We start from the raw sequence: 22458 nt of genomic DNA on the forward strand, positions 1-22458 counted from the left end.
TCCAAACTCCAAAACAACCAAGTTTGAATAATGCAATACAGTTGGGGGTGCCCGGGTAGCTCAGTTGGTAGCGCACGCACCCATATTAGAGGTTCACTCCTCGACGCCGCGGGTTCGACTTCAATCTGCGGCCCTTTATTGCTGCATGTTGTTCCCCTCTCTCCCCCTTTCATGTCTTCAGCTGTCCTGTCAAAATAGAGGCCTAAAATGACCCCCCAAAAAAATCTAAATATATATAGGTATGAGCATCCTGGTGAAGGATAAATAAGAAGAGAATTGTAGAGTGCCGTGCCCAGTATTCATGGGAGGGCTCTCATGAAACTGAGTGATAAGGATCACCGGGAAGTTGCGGAATGTTGGCTTAAAGCTCTGCACTCCAAACTGTTCCCACATGATATATGCACAAAATACTTCCTCTACTTTGAAGTACCAAACTTTCAGTTTTGTTCTTTGTGTGTAGAGCACCTAGGCCTACCGATATTATGCGCATAGATCAATATGTCTGTGTGTGATAACTTGGTAGTTCTGTGATCGTCCTAAACTAGCTCAATTACCCGGAATGGCAAGTCAATCTATAGCAGGGGTGGCGAACCTGTGGCTCTTGAGCCGTATGCGGCTCTTTGCCTGCTCCTGTGAGGCTCTTACTGTGTGGCTGGGGGATGTGTCATTGGTTGATTGTTGTTTTTAACTTTTCTGAAACATACAGTATTTCAGATAAGTAAAAAAACACATTTGAATGCATCTGCCAATACATTTGCCAATTATTTTAAAATGGAAAATAATGCACCAGAGTTTTGAGGACAGATTCTGCAACCTGAGGAAAAACAGCGGCCACAGATCACCTTCCTCGTTAACCCTTTCACTGCTGAATCCGATTGTTTGAAAGCCCCTTTAGTGACAAATGAGTGAGAGAGTTGCTTTGAGTGGCCACAACCGAGTTCAAGCAAGACCTGAAAAGGATTGTGGATAACAAAGACTGTCAGGTTTCCCACTGAGTCAATCTAAGTGAGAAAAAAAACTATGAAAACTGTCATTAGATCTGGAAGACACTGTTGCTGTTGTAGTGTAGACGTGCATGTGTTGTGTGGCTTTTTGCTATGGTGCGTTTTTTTTGTGGCTCTTTATACCTAACTGGTTGGCCACCCCTGATCTATAGGCATGCATCTACGCATTTCCTTAGATTAATAGCACTAAGGGTTTTTCCAATTACACATATAATAAAACCTTTGGCTTTAAGGGTCTGTTACCCAAATTGAAATAGGCCTACCTAATTCTTTTTTAGATTGCTTGGATATGCTTGTGGTCCTGAAAACATTGAACAAAATTTAAACAATTTAGCTTTCTTTATTTGATCATAACGGTAATACTTTACAATAAGGTACACAAAAAAATAGGTAGTTAATGATTAGTTACTGTTTTTGAAAGAGTAACGAATGATTAGTTACTGTTTTTGAAAGAGTAACGAATGATTAGTTACTGTTTTTCAGAAGGGTAGTTACTGTTTTTTGAAAGTAGCCTAATGAATGATTAGTTACTCTTTCAAAAAACAGTAACTAATCATTCGTTACTCTTTGAAAAACAGTAACTACCCTTCTGAAAAAACAGTAACTAATCATTCGTTACTCTTTCAAAAACAGTAACTAATCATTAACTACCTATTTTTGTGTACCTCATTGTAAAGTGTTACCAAGATTTGTCTAGTGTGTGGACGTGACAGGCCTGTAGAGTAAAGATAATAGAGTTAGCACTCTGATTATGTAAAGTCTCTTTGAAATGAATCTAGAAGGTGATGTAAAAACCGGGAAATCTGGAGACTACCACACTTTCACTTTCAAGACTGAAAGGATGTCTGTGAAAAAACTTAGAGAGGATGTGTGGTGTGAAAACAAGCTGCGCTGCCAACATCCTTTGACTACAATAGAAAACCAAAAAACGGAGTGGACTCATTTAATTCCTGACCACCTTTGGACAACGTTTTTTGTTATTTGTTGTACAAAGAAATAACTGGGAATAATGTTTTTCCATTTCATTCTTCTGGTTGTTTCTTTGATGGGTTCCCTGCGCAGCTTCCATGTGTCCGGCTGTAGTAAGTGAATCTGTATTTAACCTAAAAAAAAGGCATTATTTTCAGCAGACTATGTCCTGTAAATGGGATTATGATTTCCTAAAATGATCTGACCTGGTTGAACTACACTGAATCTTGTCTTACAAACTCAGATGTACCTTTACAATTCACAACATACTTTAATATGAAAGAAAAGTGTTTTATTACATTTTTGCATTTTCTGTCCAGTGCCTTTATTTTTAGGTCATGTTTGACTTTTCTTTTTTTGTGATTCCTTAGGGCATTCATGCTTTTGTATTTGTATGCTTAGTATTTTGTTGTGCTGAACAAATGAAGTTATATTAATATTTGATCAGAAACAAGCACATATCAAGAAATACTATACAACAGTAGTGGATCTGAGTCATGTGCATATGCAGTGATCAAGCCATGAAGTTGTGTGCCAAGCTTCATTGATATTTGTATAGCTATCGTCTGGCATAACCACCTTGCTAGAAAGGATCACATCGCCATCAGAGCAAAACTGCATTAAGAGTTAACATCAGAGACCTCAACATTCATATATTCAATAACACAGATGCAGGCGGAAGCATTTTTCTCATTAAAGACATGACACGACACATGCCAATGTATAAAGGTATTCATCCTCATTTTGGTAGCACTCAGGGTGTATACATGTTCAAAATGATAAACATTTATTTAATATACTTAATAACATTTACTTAATATAACCATGTTAACCAGTTGATATTTATCATATTAGAATGTTCGAAATGTTTTTGTACGGAAGGACATATTTGTAAGTGCTTTCAAAGTGCATCTGATTGTTTATTCCACAACGAGTTGTTTAAAAGCAATATTGTCTAATTGAATGTCTGTGTTACAGATGAAAACTGTGCAGATAAACCTGCGTTCACTCCAACCAGACTGGTAGTGAAGCATGGTGACCCAACCTCTGCCATCTGCTCTGTATGTCAGCATGCTTGCCTCGTTAACGGCACCACAACTGATCTGGAGAAAGCTGTTGGAGACACATTAAGAAACGGAACCACAATTTTATGGACGGTTGACAGACTGACTGAATGGCACACATCTCCCATTTGCTATTATAGCAATGCTGCTTACCAGTGTTGTAGCTCCCTGAATGTAACTGTGTACCGTAAGTAAACACAAAAGAACTGTTGTTAGTGATGATTTAATGAGTAATAAAGCAAATGGGTACATGTAGGTAGTTTTCTTTCCTGTTGTTACTTAACCTTCATGTTGTCCTCGGGTCAAATTTAACCCATTTTCAAAAAGTGAAATGGTTCCATACAACGTTCTTCACAAGTAAAATACATAATTAGTTCACTACTTTCATTGAATTTGGGTGTTTTATTCAATTTCATTGCATTTGAAAAAAAAATGATAAAAGAACGTTGAAAAAAGTGACTAAAATGTTGGAAAAAGCTTTTAAAAAACGTGGATACGCCCCACAAAAAAATAAAACGACAAAAACATCGGAAAAGCGACAAAAGTGTCGAAAAAGACAACCAAAATGTTTTGTTTTTTTTTGGGGGGGGGGGGGGTTTGACCCAGAAAAAACAAGAAAAATTGCACGGTCGACGGTAAGACAACACGAGGGTTAATGTGTGCCTGCATGTCTCTCTGTTTGTCTCCACAGAGCCTCCAGACAGTGTGTCCTTCAGCTTTGTTAATCACACTGGGCCGATGTTGGAGGGGCATCAGTACACTCTGCAGTGTACAGTACAGGACGTTGCTCCTGTTGAAAACCTTGTTGTGACATTCTACAGAGGACAGACAGCGCTGGGTCAACTGCAGTCCAACAACACAGAGAAGAAACCAGCGACTGAGATCTTCTCTTTAAACATCACACCCAGTAAAGAAGATGATGGAGGCCGGTTCTGGTGTGAAGCAAAGCTAGAACTGGGACCTGATGGACCACAGCGCCCTCCAGTGGTGACGTCAGAAAACATCACTGCCACTGTGCACTGTGAGTCTGACAAGAAAAATGACCACACTTTGATCCCTTCATTGTCATGTTGGCAACTTTTACAGTGATGGAAGAAGCATTTTGATCTGCTATGTAAAGCCGCTCTAATCAATATTTTTAGGCTATATTAGCAATGGGCATGACTGCTGGTATGTGAAAGGGTTAGCTTGTACAATGTGTTGTATATCTACATCAATGAAAAATCTGTTTAAATTTCAAAATTGTGCCCATGTTACTGTAATGGCATGTTGTGTCTCTTCCTCACTTAATCCACACACAGATAAGCCTCAACTAAAGTCATCATCTTCAGATCTAATCACCGTCGCAGAAGGAAACTCTCTACAACTGAACTGCTCGGCTGTGGGAAACCCCAGCCCCTCGTACACGTGGACATCACCTATCCGTTCCTACTCCAATGTCAGCGTTCTCACTATCGACTCTATAACGTCTGCGGATAAAGGGCAGTACACCTGTTCTGTCAGCAACCATGTGGGGACTGCCACTGTGACGTTTAATGTGGATGTTGAAGGTGAGTTCAAACTTAAACTTTTCCTTCTTTTTTTAACCTAAAGCTCTGATTCGGCTCTGTTTGCAGTCATCTACAATTGAGTGCGTTTTTAAAAACGCCCTGACAGCAGGAGTTGTGTGTTGGCCTATATGCGATACTTGGTATTTGCATAGTCCTATAATCTATCTTGCTAGTGTTATGGAGCAGCCATAGAGCCCCAAATCTGACAAAAGGCAGTAAAAAATTATTGCACGACTCAAAAATATTTGATACCAATAAATAACACTGATTTAATTCCCTTTAACCTCCAATGATTTGGGAGGTAACACTTTACAATAACAATAAGGTACACAAAAATGTAGGTAATTACTGAGGAACGAATGGTTAATTAATGATTAGTTACTGACTGACTGGGATTCAAGCCCTAATGATTAGCTAACCATTCATTACTCATTCATTTAACAGTAGCTACCAGTCTGTTTACCAGTAACTAATCATTAGTGAAACATTTCTTTAAATATTTACAATTAAGAAGTTATTTCCAAATTTTAACAGATAATGTGTATACCACCCTTATCAATACTTGAGGAAATAACTATTGGGAATTTGGGAGAGAAGGGCCATGTATCTAAATACTGCAATATGTTGGTGGCACACTGTACAGAATCAACAATAGATAAAGTAAATGCTTGGAAAATTGATATACACGAGGATATTGATGAGGTGGAATGGAGCGGGGCTTGTTTAAAAGTGCAGAAACACACAATAAGTACAAGGTTTAGGTTACTTAAATATAAATGGTTGATGAGGATATATGTCACCCCTGTCAAGTTACATCATATGTCTGCTAATATTCCAGATGTTTGTTTGAAATGTGTGGGTGAAAGGGGTACTTTGTTTCATTGTCTTTGGGAGTGTCCAAAGGTTAACATCTTCTGGAAGGATGTCATAAAATGTTTGTCAGAGCTGTTCAACATGGAAGTCCCTTTAAATGCCAAATTATGCGTACTTGGTATATATCCAGAGAACTTTAGACAAACATCAAAAAGTACTAAACTTCTGGACTTTGGGCTTCTTTAAGCTAGGAGGGCTATTGCACTGTGCTGGAAGAGTATGGACACGCCATCATTACAGATGTGGATAAAGGGGTTTTCAGACTGTGTTGGCCTGGAAAGACTGACATACATTCCTAAGGGCAAGAGTAAAGCTTTTTTTCAGCTCTGGGAACCATATATGTGGATCATCAGAGATGGAAATGTAAGCCTTACCTGAAAGGAAGTTGTGGGCAACAAAATGTTTTATTTTTATCTTGCTATATAGGACTGTCTGATTTTTGTGCAAATTAAATGTGTGTGTGTGTGTGTGTGTGTGTGTGTGTGTGTGTTTGTGTATGTGGGTAGAGATGTATGTCTAGGTAATGTTTGGTCTCAAATGGCTGTATTGTTATTGTATTCTGTTCGATGTTATGCAAAATATTGAGAAAATTCTAATAGACATATTGGAAAACCAAAAACGAATCATTAGTGCTTGAATCACAATCAGTAACTAATCATTAACTAACCATTCGTTACTCATTTGTTCCTCAGTAACTACCTACATTTTTGTGTACCTTATTGTAAAGTGTTACCATTTGTGAAAATAAAATAAGACTGAATTTACCAGGCGCTGGTAGGTGATACAATAACAATGCACCTGACCACTGAAAAGGTACGAAAGATTTACACAAGAAGAAACCATAGTTAATGTCAGTCCTTCATTCAAAAATGTTGATTGATAGAATCACAAGTCAACTTTCTATTTGTCCATAGATTTGAAGTCAACCTCAACCAGACTGCCGCCAACAACTACCACTTTAACCACAACAACCACACAGAAAACAACCACACAGAAAACAACCGTACCGAACTGCAGCTCCAGTAGCATACTGCTTCACAGGTCCATGTGTTTTGTGCTTTTATTCTCTGCTCTGGTTTGAGTTCATTCCTAGAGAACATAAGCGGTTTGTTTCTAGAGCAATAGCAGGTCATATCGTTGCCACTGAACAATATAATAGCACAATAAAAGGTATTTTATCCATGTCCTACATAGCGCACATTTGATGCCAATATCAGTTCTCTAAATACATTGAGAAGGCAGCCTGTTGTGTGAGAACGCTTACAATGTACCGTAATACTCATTGTTAACCAGAGTGCATTAGCTTGTAAATGATCATTGTTTGCCTGTCTGCAAATGCACACACGGAACATACTGTTAAAATTGATGTTAGAGTGGATATATTGAATTGACAATGAAAAAAACAAAGCAGTAAGTAAGTCTACAGCCATGTTAGCAGCACTGTGAGGCCATACTTGCTAATGTACTTGTAAATGCTAACATCAGTAGATAGATAGATAAATAGATAGATAGATACTTTATTGATCCCCCAGTAAGCTAACATGCTCACAATGACAATGCTAAGTAGTACATGTTTAGTAGTAGCTATGTTTATCATGTTTACTATCTTAGTTTGGGATAACATTTGCTAATTTGCAATAAACACAAAGTGCAGCTGAGCTGGTATGTCATTAGTTTGAGGGGGACTTTAATGTCGGTACCATTTTTTTTGCCAATTTATCAGTTGATATTAAGATAATTTACTCGCCTTTAGAAAAGTCAGAGAATCACCAAAGTTGTTTAGGATTCATCTTCTGGGGATTGTGAATGTCTGTACCAAATTCCATGGCAATCTATCTAATAGTTGTTGAGATGTTCAGTCTGGACCAAAGTGGTGACCAACCAACCGACATTCCTTGAGTAACGCAGCTAGCATGGCTAAAAAACACTGATTCAAAAAGTACCAATACATGTTATGTTGTTGCTGTAATTGTGTGTATGGTATGTTGCGACATTCAGTTGATATATTAGCGTTTTCAGTCCCCAGAACCGTTTTGTCAAAAAACAACAGTAGGAGGAATGTCGGCATTTCCCAGTGGTTTCATTGAAATAAATAAACTCAAACAGTTCTGACCAAAAGGGCAAATATTAATGTGCTGATGGCAGCACAAGTTTTCCATTTAGTTGTAGAAAACCCACAACTTGTTTTTCTTAGAATTCTACCGCCAACGTTTAGTTTCCAGAGCAACCCCTACTGGCACAGTTCCATTGAAATAAAAAAAGACAGTCCAAGTGAAAATGTATCGATGTGTTATCGATCTTTTCATCTTACTCTCTGCAAGAAAGCAGTTACCCGTATCATTCAACATGAATGTCTAGGGTGAGTTCATAGTTATAGCATACCTGGCCCCCAGGGTTATGATCATTTAGTGAATCACTGAAAAGAAACTATACTGTTCTCAAAATTACTTTCTTGCTGCTTTATAATTCCTATACTATAATGTTCCCTCTTTTTTTCTTATTGTTTTGATATTTTAAAATGTGACAAATTGACATCAGTTTTCAAAATAGACTGTAAGAAGGCAGCCTGTTGTGATGCAAAGCACTTTTCACAATGTAATACTGTTATTTTACCACTAGATGATGTTAGGCTATAATCTGCAAAGTAAGCAATTTAAAAAATGATCATTTCTGCCCTTCTATCTCTGTCAAATCCGAACCAAGGCTGTAACTTCCGCCTAGGACACTAAGGTCATGTCCTTTATATATTTCCCTGGGAATTTAAGGTTTTTAGCAACCTCTTTATATTGTTTAAAGACTCAAACATAGTGAGTAGTTTACAGGCTGATACTAACTAGTAGTAGTTGTGTTTACTTTACTTTAATTGGACTTATTTTTTTTTTTTACTTTGGGGTATATGAACATGTTTTGAACCTTTTCTCACACTGCTAAATGTGTTAAATGAATAACTTTTGCTTGAATAAATACAGTTTAAACTTAGACATGTCTCCTAATTTAAGTCAGGGAATATCTGATCAAAGAATAAGTGAAAAATCTTCAAACTCTTTCAAAGCATCCAATATATCTGACACTTTTCGATACTTGCACGCAACAGATGTATTTGGATCGTTACTCAGAATGTATTGAGGTCCAGTATTATAAAGTACTCAAGAGATTTTCTAATACAATTATATTCCTTGCAATGTGGAGAAGGCTTTGAAACAACATTTAGACCTTCATATTGGGAAGGGAAAACTGGGATATTGGAAAGGGAACTTTTTTTTTTTACAGTGAACTACATAAATAATATTACAAGTTCATTTGTTTTTATTATCTTTTTAAAATGATATTATACATTATATTTTGTATTCTTTTATTTTATTATAAGTTGTATTCAGTCAAATACACTATTTTCATTTTTCATGTTTATGTAGGCTACTTCAACCATTGAAAGGAATGAAAGTTTAAGGAATTTCCACACTTGAGTCACGATTACAATCAAAGTGTGCAGTCACACAACTGTCAAGCCCATTTCCTCTCATTGAAAAGTTGCTCCCAGTCCAAAAATAATAACAAACAGGATTTTTGTACCACAGTTTAATTCACATACTGTATTAGTCAAAGCATGTAGGGCTTTCTCTATTGTTATCAACTAGAAGTAAGTGCCCTTTGAGCCCACTTTTTCCCTGACCCCTGATACTTTTGCCTATAGCAGACACCATGCCTGAAAGGGTAACGCCCAAACCACAAAGCCTACCTCTGCCTCTCCCTGAGGGCTACCTCGCTAAACTGCTGCGGCTCGCACAAGTGTGCTGTCCACACAGACAGCTTTACTGCTGCGGCGCTGCTGGCCTGCTCCATCTTTCTACATCGAGTTTTCCTTCAATAATGACCCTCAATAATAACATGTTTTATTTAAGCCTGTGGTGTGGCTGCTCTAATCTGTTAACGACATCTTTATTCAGACTTCCTGATGGGAGACGCCACATTTACGTTTTTGTAAACAGTGTGACAGTCCATAATCACTGCGGTCAAGCCAGCCGACACATCGTGAACGACAGTCAAGACAACTGCAATCGCACCTTAAGTTATCAATGTGGGATCATTTTTTTCTGACGTTTATAAAGAAGTACGTTATTATGTTGTGATATGAGAGCACTGAGCAATATGTGCTGGGCAGGTTGTTACTAGCACAGACCTCACCTGTCTTACCTGTCCAGTTCTCTAGAACTGTTACAAGCCAAAACACACCGGGCGCGTGCGTCGCGTATAGCAGCGTGCGCAGCTATTTTTATTTTACATTACAGTACATTACATGTCATTTAGCTGACGCTTTTATCCAAAGCGACTTACATTTGCTATATGGGTGATTCTCCAACTAGGAGCACTTTTGGCACTGTGAGCTTATGGAAATTTCACTCTCTTAAAACACACTTAAAACAATCTTCCTAGCTTCATTCATTTGTCTTCTAACACAATATGACAGTGGGCAATTTTAGAATTCCATGGAATATTATTATTTTTAACAGTTTTTCTGAAGAGCGCTTTCAAAGATGTCATTTCCACCACTTCTCAATTTATGTATTTTATTACAACATAATATTGTAAAACTGATTATATAAGATGATGTATCAGTCAACAACATCAGTGGCTACCTAATCATGTAACAAAATAAATCTTAATACTTCATGAACTTAATACATTTTTATTTAAAGTTGCTAAATGCCACGAGTTGCCACGAGTTGGAATTTTTGCCTACAGCATTTCATTTTTGCTCAGGTCTATGTTTATTTTTAAGTCACTCACACATATATTGTAAGTAATGAACTATCAATACTTGATTTAAAATACATTTAGATTCACATCATTGGTTATTCTTATTTTTTTTCTTAAAAACTGTGTAGTGGTGGAAATGACGGTTTATGGTGGAAAGATTGTTTCTGTTCATTTTTACTTAAATTGCCAGTCCAAAATATTTTAAAACCATGTATTTTATTATTTAACATATATGAGTTGAATAATATACCCAGTTTAAAGATAATGTTTTTAGTTTTAAAAATAATGATTACAAATTATATGAACCTCAAAACATTCATTTCATTCAAAAGAGCTGTAAATCTCTGAAAAGCTTTGATCTATCTCTCCTCACTTTCTTCCTACCCCTGGATGGAGATCTTCCCACTATGGGGGGATTGTCTGGGGGAGTGTTTGGTGGCCAACACAGCGTTTGCAGTGGCTATACAATGTCGCCGGTTTCGCTGATTGATCTTTCACTGTTTTCTTTTTCTTTCCTTCTCCTTACTGGAGACCTCGAAGATTGATTTCACTATTCCTCTTTCTTTTTTCCTGCGATATCTTTCTCTGTCCTTTTCTAGTTTCTGTTGATGTTTAACTGGATCGGCTTTTATTCTGTCCCTGTATTCCTGTGACTTCTTGGCCATCGACTTCGGCATCATAAATATAAATATAGATAAATAAAAATAAATATGGAGTGTACTGGAATGGTGATATATAAAGTTCTCAGTCCAAAACCACAAATATGTCAGAAGAACATGCAAATAGCGCACAAAAATGGCAATATATCATGTCCAAAGCTACGCCTGTAATTTCTCAGAGGTGGAAATGACATTTTAGCAGTTTTTCTGCAATATTAGCACACCCTCATGTCAGGCTTAGCTAGTTTTGGACTTAGCATGTTGTTTACTCGTAATAAACATAAATACATTATTTTCATATTTGTTGTACATAATTCAACCGAACTACAGCCAAGGTGGAAATGACGAATAAAAATATAAAAGCTTGAGTTACCTTGATTTATTTTCTTGTGCTGAAGAGCACATGTGCCTGAAGTTTCATTTTCAACTAACACTTTTTTTCACAATTATTTCCATGGTTACCAAGTAAATAAAATATTTAAGGTGGATCTATTAAGGTGGATTTTGTTGAGGTAGGTGGAAATGACGGGACACCTGGGGACAGACTTATTTTATTCCAAAAATAGTTTAAAATTGTGATATGCATATGGAATTTCGATGGTATGATATTATTTTATTTGTCCTTAAGACAAACATATTAAAAAATATTTTTAAATCGATCCTTTAATATAATTTTTTAACATTCAAAGAGGGCCAGTCTGGGTTGGGGACAAGCATAAAACTGAAAAATCTGCTAATAAACAGCCTTGCAAAAGCATTTTTAAAAGAAAACAGGGGCAAGATTTGGTGGTAACTAGGATGTTGGAGCATGAACTTCATAATGACAATGTATTGTGCATTTGTTTGTTTATTTATTTACAAAAAAAGGCCAAGGACACAAAAGTGCCTGTAGTTGGAGAATCACCCATATATGTCAGAGGTCGCACGCCTCTGGAGCAACTAGGGGTTAAGTGTCTTGCTCAGGGACACATTGGTTGATGTATCGCTGTGGGAATCGAGAGCGTATGTGTCAAGCCAAGCAGTTAATCACATACAGGAAGAACACAGTGCAGCCGGAAAACACTTTCAGTTTCATGGTGATTTTGGCTGTCTTGTCTTGACCGTGAGACACGCGGGAGAGAGAGAGAGAGAGAGAGAGAGAGAGAGAGAGAGAAGGATCGCTTTGTGACTTTATGAATGGCCAGTGTGTTCCAGCTGTCAGCACTGACACCAAAAGAAAGTCAGGAATTAATATATGTCGTAATTCAAGAGTTCAAAAGTTTTCTTTATTACATATACAAGCAATACGTGGAGTAAAATACAATGTGGAATACTTGTGTGAAAAATAAGAATTAGGAAAGATAAATAAAAGGTGAATTCAAAGATTAAAATAATATAACAAATGTACACGTCATACTTATAGACTAAATGTACGATCAAATGTAAACCTGAGTGCAAATCCACAATGTAGACAATACAAAGGATTGAAGAGAACAATGTGCCATGGACAAGTGAAGAGTATGATACCTCACAATTCAATTCATTTCAGTTCTTGTTTATTTATCCCTGTAATATCACAATGTCAGCCTCTATGCCCTCCTTTAACACATCCCCACTTCCCCCCAGGCCCCTTCATCTGAAACCAAACCTGTACCTCATCTGCTTTTCTTTTTTGCTGGTTCCTAGTTTGATCTGTTGCTTGTTTCTTGACCTGCTCACCTTTAATGCCCCTCTTGGATTTGCTTGTTTGTTTAAGGCTATATGTAACATTCAAAGGCTCTAACATTTACAAACTAGATGTGCAACTGGTAATAAATACATTAATAAATAACTATAGATAGCTCTGGTAAGCTGTCATTCATTGTTTATTTCCTTATAAACATCATGTAAAGACGTTCATTGCCACGTAAAATGCTGTCAGGGAGAGAAGTTTTGGTTGCAGAAACAGCCCCTAGTGACGCTGAGACAGTAAAAAACAGTCGTATATTCCCCTAATGTCATCATTCAGACTGTGTGTAAGAGTTTTTGATGCAACACTTCTGACTAAACATGACCTCAGTGGATGACAGTAGGCTTCTGAGGTTGGTTCGTCTGAAGATCGGGCTGCTTCTCTGTCCAGTTCAGACGGGGAAGTTTAGTAATATAGAAAAATAACGCACACCAAGGGTTGTAGTTAGGTGGACTTGAAATTAAGAAAAATGTATAATACACTCTGGCTCCATATGCATATCTCTATTTATTCTGATGACGTTTCGGCCCTCAGGCCTCCTTTAAATCAATAAGTGAAGTTTAGTAACCCTTACCATGAAATCCCCCCCTTTGGTCAAACTGAAGGTCAACTTCCTCTTAATAAACCTCAGCTTATCTACATTTACTTCTGTGTTTCACTTCACTTTACAGAACTGGAAAACCTATTCTAAAAATACGTAGAATAAAAAGAGTATATATTTCACAATAGGGGAATGGCGTGATGTGGACATAAAGCTCAAGTGCATTACTCATTTCTTTTTTTTTTATGATCAATTTTTTATTATTTTTATATTTTTGAACATACAACATACAGAACAAACAAATACAATCGAACAGGAACCAAAACCCTCACCCACCCCCCACCCTCTGCGGTCTCGAGGAAAACAAAACAAACCAAAATCCAAGAAAACAAAAATCACACCTTGCCTAGTCACTCTCTTCTAATTCTTGTGGTGTTGAGGTCACCAGGATCGATAGGCCTACCTGTGCTGCTGCGTTTCTCCTGCATTGCTCATTTCTGAGTGTAATTTATATCCAAAGACATCTATAAACACTTATTTTGACCTGAGTCCTAAATTGAAAGTCAATTACATCGAAGCTGTGACTTTAATTTCAATAAAGATTAAACGGAAAGGCTACTCTGCCAATGTAGAAAATATGTAAAGATAAGAACAAATGTTTCATTAAGTAAATGTAGCACTGGCGTTAAACAGAGAGTGGTAATTCACATGAATCCAGAGGAGATAACGGAGTTAAGCATATACAGCCAGGTCCTGGCTCACCCTGTCTCTGTTTATATTAAGTGTCAAACTGTTTATTGCACACCGTCTCCTGCTGCTCCAACTATGTCATTACTGTTAACTGGAACACCCCCTTTATCCAAAGAACATTACATTACATTACATTCTTAAAGAACATGCAGAGACATGCTTATAAGGTCAAAGAGTTGTGAAAAACAACAGACTTTGAGATTAGTCATTGAGTTTTGTATAGCAACTGCCTGTTGAACCTGATAAACAGCTGAGGTACAGTCTGCCACTTTATTCAGATCAGAGATCATTTACAATATGAAGTAAAGTCACGTTATTCTTTTTTTTTTTTTTTTATCGTTGGAGCTATTGCTCTATTTCTGTCGTATTTATGTGTGTTCGTGCACTAATGTGTTTTTTTTTTGTTTTGTTTTTTTAACATCGTAGGACTGTTAGAAATTAGTGCTCTGACTGTGGAGGAACAGTTCAACATTTTAGGAAGTAACATCAATAGCTGTTATTAGCTTATAACTGACCTAAAAAAGCCTAAGTAAATGATGTATTGACCCTTTATAAAGAGTGGTTAGTTAGAAAGTGGTTCTGGTAAGGGTTTGTCACTGACATGCAGTATAGACCTACCCCCATGATTGTCTTCTGTTCAAGTTGTGTGGCTCTGTTTTTATTCTAACACCACGTGCCTCTCTGATATGGAGTCCTGACTTCCTCTGGCTACAAGTAGTGGGGGAGGGGAGCAGAAGAGAGGTAACATATAAACAGACTAGAAATAACCATATGTGTGTGTGTGTGTGTGTGTGTGTGTGTGTGTGTGTGTGTGTGTGTGTGTGTAAAAATGAGAAAAAAAGTCAAATCTGGAGTATGAAGTGGAGATGTGTATGTGGAGGAGAGGGTAGAGGTTCCCAATTGTTCTGCAATCTGTGGGTTTGAAAGCAGATTTCTGAGCATGACTTTTAAGGGAGAGGGCTTTCAGGAAGGAGATAAGAGGAGTCTGGTTCCGGACCACTAAAATTCCTTAACCAAAAAAGAGGGCCTACCTAAACTGCGTGGCCTATACCTATATATACTATAGATATGTGTGTTTATGTGTAGGCTAGCCATACATTGGTATCTTTCTTTCAATTGGTCAGGGGCTTTCAGGCTGAATCAGTTTGAGTTTATCAGGGTCATGATGCTATCAGTCATACTCCATTAGGTCTACCGGAATTTCCCCAAAATGTTTCGGAAATCCTCCCTGATAGTTTCAATTTCATTTGTCCTTTTCATGACGTGACGCTCTCTTCGGGGGAAAATAATAAGGGAGTGGACTGTTACTTTCAATATCATTCGCTCTCTTTTGACTTTGGGCTCAGCCGTAGGCTATATCACATCTCGTTTGCTTACAGACCCAGGATACTGAAAACAATGTTTTTCTCTGACATATTTTTGGTTGTTTCTTTGATGACCTTTCTGCGGGACTTCCATGTGTCCAGTTGTGGTAAGCTCTCTTTATGCGGTCTGAAAGCGGTTTATCTGCCTCCCTACGTTTTATCATTATGGGGCGATTAAACATAGACGTGTCATCAAATACAGCTTAGTGTTGAAAAACGTTATCGTGTTATTGCTTCAATGAATAAATCGTCTTTATTATAGAGTGACCAGACGTCCCCGGTTTCGGTGACCTGTCCCCGGCTGGAGCTGTCCCCGGTTTTCACTGTGACTGACAGACCCGAAATTGGAATGAAAGAAAGAAACATTGACCAAATGTATAGTCGCGCACCTACACGCGCAGGCTCAAGACAGCCAGAGCAAGCGCTGCTCAGGGCTCAACTTCGGTAAAGTTAGAAAGATATTCACAGATTCGAACTTCAGGGATCAATTACTCTGCAGCAAAATGTTATTAAATCACAAACGACGCATCTTTCCTACCGTAGTAAGGTAAACAACGAGCTACAAACTCATTTTCATCAAAACGAGCCGTCCTCCAACCTGGAGAAATAACATTGGTCTCTACGAGCAGCCGTCGGTGAGACAGTAGTAAGACGAGTGCTTAGGGACGGTCTACAAACTACAACACCGAAAAGAGATAGCTTACAACAAAAATATTTATTAATTTAATGATTAAATAAGGTAGTGTCTCCAAACTTACCTCAATTATAACTTGTCTCCTACTAGTTGTACTACAGCACTTACTTTTCAAAAATAGGCATATGCCTAATTTTGGGGAATATTTTTTGCCAAAAAAATGTAATATGTCAAAATTACAGTCATGTCTCCAAAACTACTCCACACATAGAAGCCCCCCTGCTGGTTGTACTACAGCACTTACCTTTCAAAAAATAAGCATCGTCATAATTTTGGGCAATATTTTTTTGCCAAAAACATTTAATATATATATTATATATACATATAATATACTTATACTACATCACTTACTTTTCAAAAATAGGCATATGCATAATTTGGGGGAGTATTTTTTGCCATCATTTTTTTTTTAATATATGTCATAATTACAAAGAGGCATGTCTCCAAAACTACTCCACACATAGAACACCTCCTGCTTGTTGTCTGAATTTCTTTTCAAAGTGCACCAGATTGAGGCATTTAAAGACAACATTTTCTTACAGGGGAGCATGCCCATGGACCCCCATAGGGGGGCTTGTGCCCCAGTGCAGCTCTAGGTCTAGTGACGCCCCTGGGGCAGTGTCCCCGTTTTAAGTTTACAAAGATAAAAACATTACCTGTTTTGGAGGTATTTACGCTTCTGAGCTGAAAATGTCCCCGGATTTTGTCTCAGACATCTGGTCACCTTACTTTATCATGTATGCCTAGATATAGGCTAATAGCCGATATTCTTTTTTTCAATAACTTTTTTTCTTTCTTTCCCTGTTGTTTAGGCAGTAGCTATATGGTTGTATGGTGTTAGTTCACGTAGCTAGACATGTACAAACCATTTATCTCTCGATTCTCACATTCTGAATATTATACTAACAAACGTACAATTGCCTACGCTGTGGCAGCAGGCTGTCATAATTACTGTATGGCCATGCCAAATTAAAGTAGTAGCTTTCATTAACAAAGCATGCATTCACAGTACTAGGCTATATTTACCTACCCACTGCTAGACTACAGTCAGTTCACAAAGTCAAACTGGGACAGTATCTTAAAAAATGGTTTGGACTGTTGTAATCACAGGAGAATAACCGGCAGACCATGGACAAGGCTACTAGATATATTCTGTGATTGACTATAAATGTAGAAATGCAAATCTAACGATTAGAAAAGCATAACTGGGCTACTTACAAAATTGTGAGTATGCCAAATAACATTAAAGCTGGACAATGGCTGATGTTGTGTTTTCAGACCATTTTAGGTTGCCTGGCAACATACCATACCAGTAATAAAGTAGAGATAGGCATTCTATATCAGAACAATTTAAATACATTAAATAAATAATGTATGTATCTGATTGCTAGTTTTACAATAAGCTGTTTAAAATCACAACCTTTTTTGTGTTACAGATACCAACTGTACAGATAGACCTGAGTTCACTCCAACCAGACTGGTAGTGAAGCATGGTGACCCAACCTCTGCCATCTGCTCTGTATGTCAGCATGCTTGCCTCGACATCGGCACCATTTATGATCTGGAGAAAGTTGTTGGAGACACATCAATAAATGGAACCACAATTTTATGGACGGTTGACAGACTGACTGAATGGCAGTCATCTCCCATTTGCTATTATAGCAATGCTGCTTACCAGTGTTGTAGCTCCCTGCATGTAACTGTGTACCGTAAGTAAACACAAAATAACTGTTACCAGTGATGATTTAATTAGTAATAAAGCAAATGGGCACATGTAGGTAGTTTATATTCTTTCCTGTTGTTGCTTAATGTGTGCCGGTCTCTCTCCACAGAGCCTCCAGACAGTGTGTCCTTCAGCTTTGTTAATCACACTGGGCCGATGTTGGAGGGACATCAGTACACTCTGCAGTGTACAGTACAGGACGTTGCTCCTGTTGAAAACCTCAGTGTGACATTCTACCGAGGACAGACAGCGCTGGGTCAACTGCAGTCCAACAACACAGAGAAGAAACCAGTGACTGAGATCTTCTCTTTAAACATCACACCCAGTAAAGAAGATGATGGAGTCCAGTTCTGGTGTGAAGCAAAGCTAGAACTGGGACCTGATGGACCACAGCGCCCTCCAGTGGTGACGTCAGAAAACATCACTGCCACTGTGCACTGTGAGTCTGACAAGAAAAATGACCACACTTTGACACCCTTCATTGTCATGTTGGCCACTTTTACAGTGATGGAAGAAGCATTTTGATATGCTATGTAAAGCCGCTCTAATCAATATTTTTAGGCTATATTAGCAATGGGCATGACTGCTGGTGTGTGAAAGGGTTAGCTTGTATGAACCTTCTTGACTCTGCAGGTCCTTTTATCTTTACTGAATGTTATAGTGTCTTTCATCTCATTGTTCTGGTTTTAGTGCCCGCAACGTTTCTGTTTGGCTTTAGTCTCATTGCTTTCATTAGCATGTTTTCAGGGAAAAAGCAAAAAACAAACAAAACAAAAAAACACTGTAGACAAGGCCAGCGGTTCTCAACCTGGGGGTCAGGACCCCCAAGGGGGTCGCGAGATCATTTCTGAGCCTGGAGCACATTGGACAAGGCTAGGTGCTAGCTGCTAAAACTAAAAGTAAGGATAAGAACCACTGCACTAGGCTACCTGTCCTGCACCAAACTGCAGACAGACAACGTTAGCACCTAGCTGGTGAACATAATGGAGCTTTTAGCAGCTAAAGAACCAGATATTTCCCTCAGGAGTTTGTGGAAACCAAAACAGAACTTAAAGGAGAGTGAATATTGGACTTACATTCATCAGCTGGACACGAACACCACTCAAAATAAATGATAATGTTGCTATGTATCAGCTGGATGTATAAATAGACAGCTATTGCCGACACGTTATCAACTTAAACGTGATGTCAGCAGCTTGTTTTTCCACTGCAACCAAGAGGCAAAAAAAACAAACAGATATTACATGTGTCAAAAATTATGTCCTCCCCCACTTTGGTTCACAATGAAATACCTCAACAAGTATTGGATGGATTGCTTTGAAATTTTGTACAAACATTTCATAAAATGAATCCTGACTTTGATGCTGCCCTGTCATGCCCACGCCACTGTGAGGTTGATATTTATGGTTTTGAGTTAAATCTCTCAAAAACTATTGGATGGATTGCCATAACATTTGGCATTTGTCTCACCCTTAGAATGAAATGTTACAACTTTGGTGATGACTAATTACTTGCAGAACTAATGACCATTGTGTTTAGTGGCTATAGCAAATGTTAGCATGTTAAACTAACATGGCGAACATGCATGTTAGCATACTGGTGATAACATTTAGCTCAAAGCACCATTACCAGTACAGCCTCTCTGACTCTTAGACTCTTTTAGTCTTGTTATCCTTAACTTCCATTGAGACTTGTAACATAACAATAGCTCTAGTAGTCTATATCCATGACGTTCCACTTTCGGGATTACTCCGGTGCTGCCGGAAATTCCGCCGGTTGTCACTCTTTTTGGCTGGGTGTCCATTACCTACCGCTTTCTTTGTGTTGGAATTTTAAACTCCGGTCAATTTATGGGGACTAGGGTTAACTGCTCCTTAGATCTCTGCAGGTTAAATTGAGACAGCCCGGAATGCTGTGTGGACTAGCCGGACCTTCCTCCGCAGCACTGTGGAGGAAGGTCTGGCAATGCGACACTACTAATATAGTGACAAACCGAAAACATATGAGTGTGGATGTAGCCTAAGATGATCATATGTTTTGTATATAAAATATCAGTCTGCAAAGAAACTATTAACAGCCGTTCCTGTAAATAAAGGTAGCAGATGGAAATTCCTCTATGTTTTGGAGTGCACTGTAACAGAACCTAAAAAGTAAAGTACAACAGCCTGTTAGGTGCTTTCCACCACTTCTCTTATACAATGTGTTGTATATCTACATCAATGAAAAATCTGTTTAAATTTCAAAATTGTGCCCATGTTACTGTAATGACATGTTGTGTCTCTTCCTCACTTAATTCACACACAGATAAGCCTCAACTAAAGTCATCATCTTCAGATCTAATCACCGTCTCGGAAGGAAACTCTCTACAACTGAACTGCTCGGCTGTGGGAAACCCCCGCCCCTCGTACACGTGGACATCACCTATCCGTTCCTACTCCAATGGCAGCTTTCTCACTATCGACTCTGTAACATCTGCGGATAAAGGGCAGTACACCTGTTCTGTCAGCAACCATGTGGGGACTGCCACTGTGAAGTTTGATGTGGATGTCAAAGGTGAGTTTGAAGTGTTGTCAGGTCTTCAGAGTTATGATGACTGTTACTGGAAAGTATGTGCAATTGCATTCTCATAGCAGTTGAGGATTGATTCTGACACATGAGGAAGGAAGTTCATTGTGACTGGTTTGGTATTTGTCTGATGTATTATATTCTCTGTTCCTTTTTTTTCTTAACCCATCCCCCTCACCCCACTCTCTGCAGAAAGCTACATTGGACTCATTGTAGGTGTGATTGCAGCAGTTGCTCTTCTGGTTGTCATCTGTGTAGTAATTGGATACTTACTTTTCTACAAACCCAATCGGATGGGACAATACAACCTGAAGGACGTTTTCCGTTTGCACACAAAACACTCTGCCGTGCCCTCTGTAGAGTACGGTACGGCATGAAATGTGTATAGGCTGTTTGCATCTTGCTCTCCCTCATGTCCTGTCATGTCTCTACTGAAGCTATCTAATGACATAAAATGCCCCAAATCAGAAAAAAGGAGTTTAAGTCAAGTTTCAACTTGTGCAACCTAAACTGAATGGAACAAGTCACTAGCTCTCTGGCTTTACAGAAGCTTATTTTACTGTAAAGCACAGTGTTACACTTATTAAGGAGATATGTATACAGCTCAGAACAGTTAAAACAAGTATTAAAGAGAATAGAAAATAAAGTTAAAATAGAACACGACGGGTATAAAATAAAAGATACAGTGCAGTGTAAGAAATGAACAATTACTTAGTTTAATAAAAGGCAGCGTCAAACAGAAACGTCTTCAGCCTTTAGTTAAAAGAACTGAGGATTGCAGCGCACTGCACTTTTCTGGGAGTTTGTTCCAGATATGTACAAACTGAACGCTGCTTCTCCATGTTTATTTCTGACTCTGGGGATAGAAAGCAGACCCAATGACCGAAAATGTCTGGGTGGGTCATAATGAGGCAGAAGATGTAAAACCAAAACAAAACAATAAACAGTTTGCTAAGGGAAATGGGAAACTAGATTCATGTCAACAAGTCAATACTATGCGGTGCTTATTTGGCCAATTTTGGCTGAAACCTCCAGCGTGGCTGTTTTACTGTTTCTCTCTGTTGTATTTCAGTTGTGTTACTGCAAAGAACTTCATAACTTTATTTAGAGATGTGTTGTATATACTGTATAAAGCTTAAGAGTAGTACGTAAAAATGAACTTCACAGTTGTGTGTTAACCCACTGGAAGTGTGTGCCTGACTTCATTTCAATCCACAGACAGAGCACTTTCCTGTTTCCAGTTTCTGTGTGAATGTGCATTATTTGTTTTGTACATTTGTGTGTATGTGTGTGTGTGCGCTGTATTGATGTTAGTGACACTGAAAAAGAGGAATTTATACAAGCAGCTGTATAATAATGAACTGCTCACTGGAACTTTAATAAGAAAATATAAGGTTTTATCACGTTTATTATTTTGTTTTTTAAATAAATGACATTTTGTTCATGCTCAATGAGATGCATACAAGTTTCATTGATATTTTAATGCATTTAAAATACTTGCAAATACATGGAACAAGGTACTGTCAATTAACAGTAATTTAATGGAGACAGTGTCTAAACACCACAATATCAATGTTGTTGAAAAAAATATGACATTATTGGCTTTTTATTTCATAATTGTGTTAAATTAAAGCATTTAAGTCACAGACTGGCCTTAAGTTTATTTACAGTTATCCAGTGTAAGAATCAGTACTTGCCTCATAATATGTGAAAGATGGCAAGTACAGTAAACCCCCAAAGTACTGATGGAATTAGAAGACTTCAATTATAGATTTCCTGTTTATGAGATTCTTTATCACTAAACTAGTTGACTCCAAACTCTTAAGGCTTTTTGGATCTCTGAGGCTTTTCCAGGAAACTCCACTGCAGAGATTCTTTTAAGTTAGTGAGTAAATGCATCCCAGAAATGTTTCACTCCTACTCTTTTCTTCCCCTCCCAACTCTCCTTTCCTAAGAATCTTGGAGTAGATCAGGAGAGGAATGATGAGGAAATGAAAAAATGTACATGAAAAAAGTACTGATAAAGTAGCCCTGTCATAACTGATGAAACCCCTCCCTCAATATGGTTATCCAACCAGTGTTGATCTAGGCTACACCTCTATGTAAACCTGCTAGGAATTAATTAATTTGATTCTGACAGAGTGGAATTATGGCAGGTCCATCCTTCATGTCCTAGTCCCTGACAGACATGTGTTTAACAACTCTTTAACATTGAAGCTTACATTTTTGCAAGCTTTCA

At 38.1% G+C, this 22458-nt stretch overlaps 1 protein-coding gene across 4 annotated transcripts; it reads left to right on the plus strand.

The window, feature by feature from the left end:
- The first annotated feature begins 1708 nt into the window (after positions 1 to 1708).
- LOC116042855 (cell adhesion molecule 4-like) lies at positions 1709 to 21679 on the plus strand. Of its 4 annotated transcripts, none has more exons than XR_004103328.2 (6): positions 1731 to 2086; positions 2952 to 3224; positions 3729 to 4058; positions 4339 to 4587; positions 6375 to 6944; positions 6993 to 8439. XR_004103328.2 is itself a non-coding variant. In XM_031289263.2 (5 exons), the coding sequence occupies exons 1-5, from the start codon at positions 2014 to 2016 to the stop codon at positions 20594 to 20596; spliced, it is 1110 nt and encodes a 369-aa protein (XP_031145123.1). In that variant the 5' UTR covers positions 1709 to 2013; the 3' UTR covers positions 20597 to 21679. The 4 variants fall into 4 exon arrangements, 2 of the variants coding, with proteins under 2 accessions (XP_031145123.1, XP_031145122.1); XR_004103329.2 differs by having other exon boundaries at positions 6997 to 8439; XM_031289263.2 differs by lacking the exons at positions 2952 to 3224; positions 3729 to 4058; positions 4339 to 4587; positions 6375 to 6944; positions 6993 to 8439 and adding exons at positions 17368 to 17640; positions 17764 to 18093; positions 19959 to 20207; positions 20412 to 21679 and having other exon boundaries at positions 1709 to 2086.
- The last annotated feature ends 779 nt before the right edge of the window (positions 21680 to 22458 follow it).

Source organism: Sander lucioperca, chromosome 4 (assembly GCF_008315115.2).
Source record: "Sander lucioperca isolate FBNREF2018 chromosome 4, SLUC_FBN_1.2, whole genome shotgun sequence".
Lineage (NCBI taxonomy): Eukaryota > Metazoa > Chordata > Actinopteri > Perciformes > Percidae > Sander > Sander lucioperca.

Excerpts from the sequence above, each read along its gene's own strand:
- LOC116042855 (XM_031289263.2), top strand. The coding sequence starts at position 2,014 with ATGTTTTTCCATTTCATTCTTCTGGTTGTTTCTTTGATGGGTTCCCTG. Across the intron at positions 2,087-17,367 it reads CTTCCATGTGTCCGGCTGTA|ATACCAACTGTACAGATAGA; the intron begins GTAAGTGAATCT and ends TTTGTGTTACAG. Across the intron at positions 20,208-20,411 it reads GTTTGATGTGGATGTCAAAG|AAAGCTACATTGGACTCATT; the intron begins GTGAGTTTGAAG and ends CACTCTCTGCAG.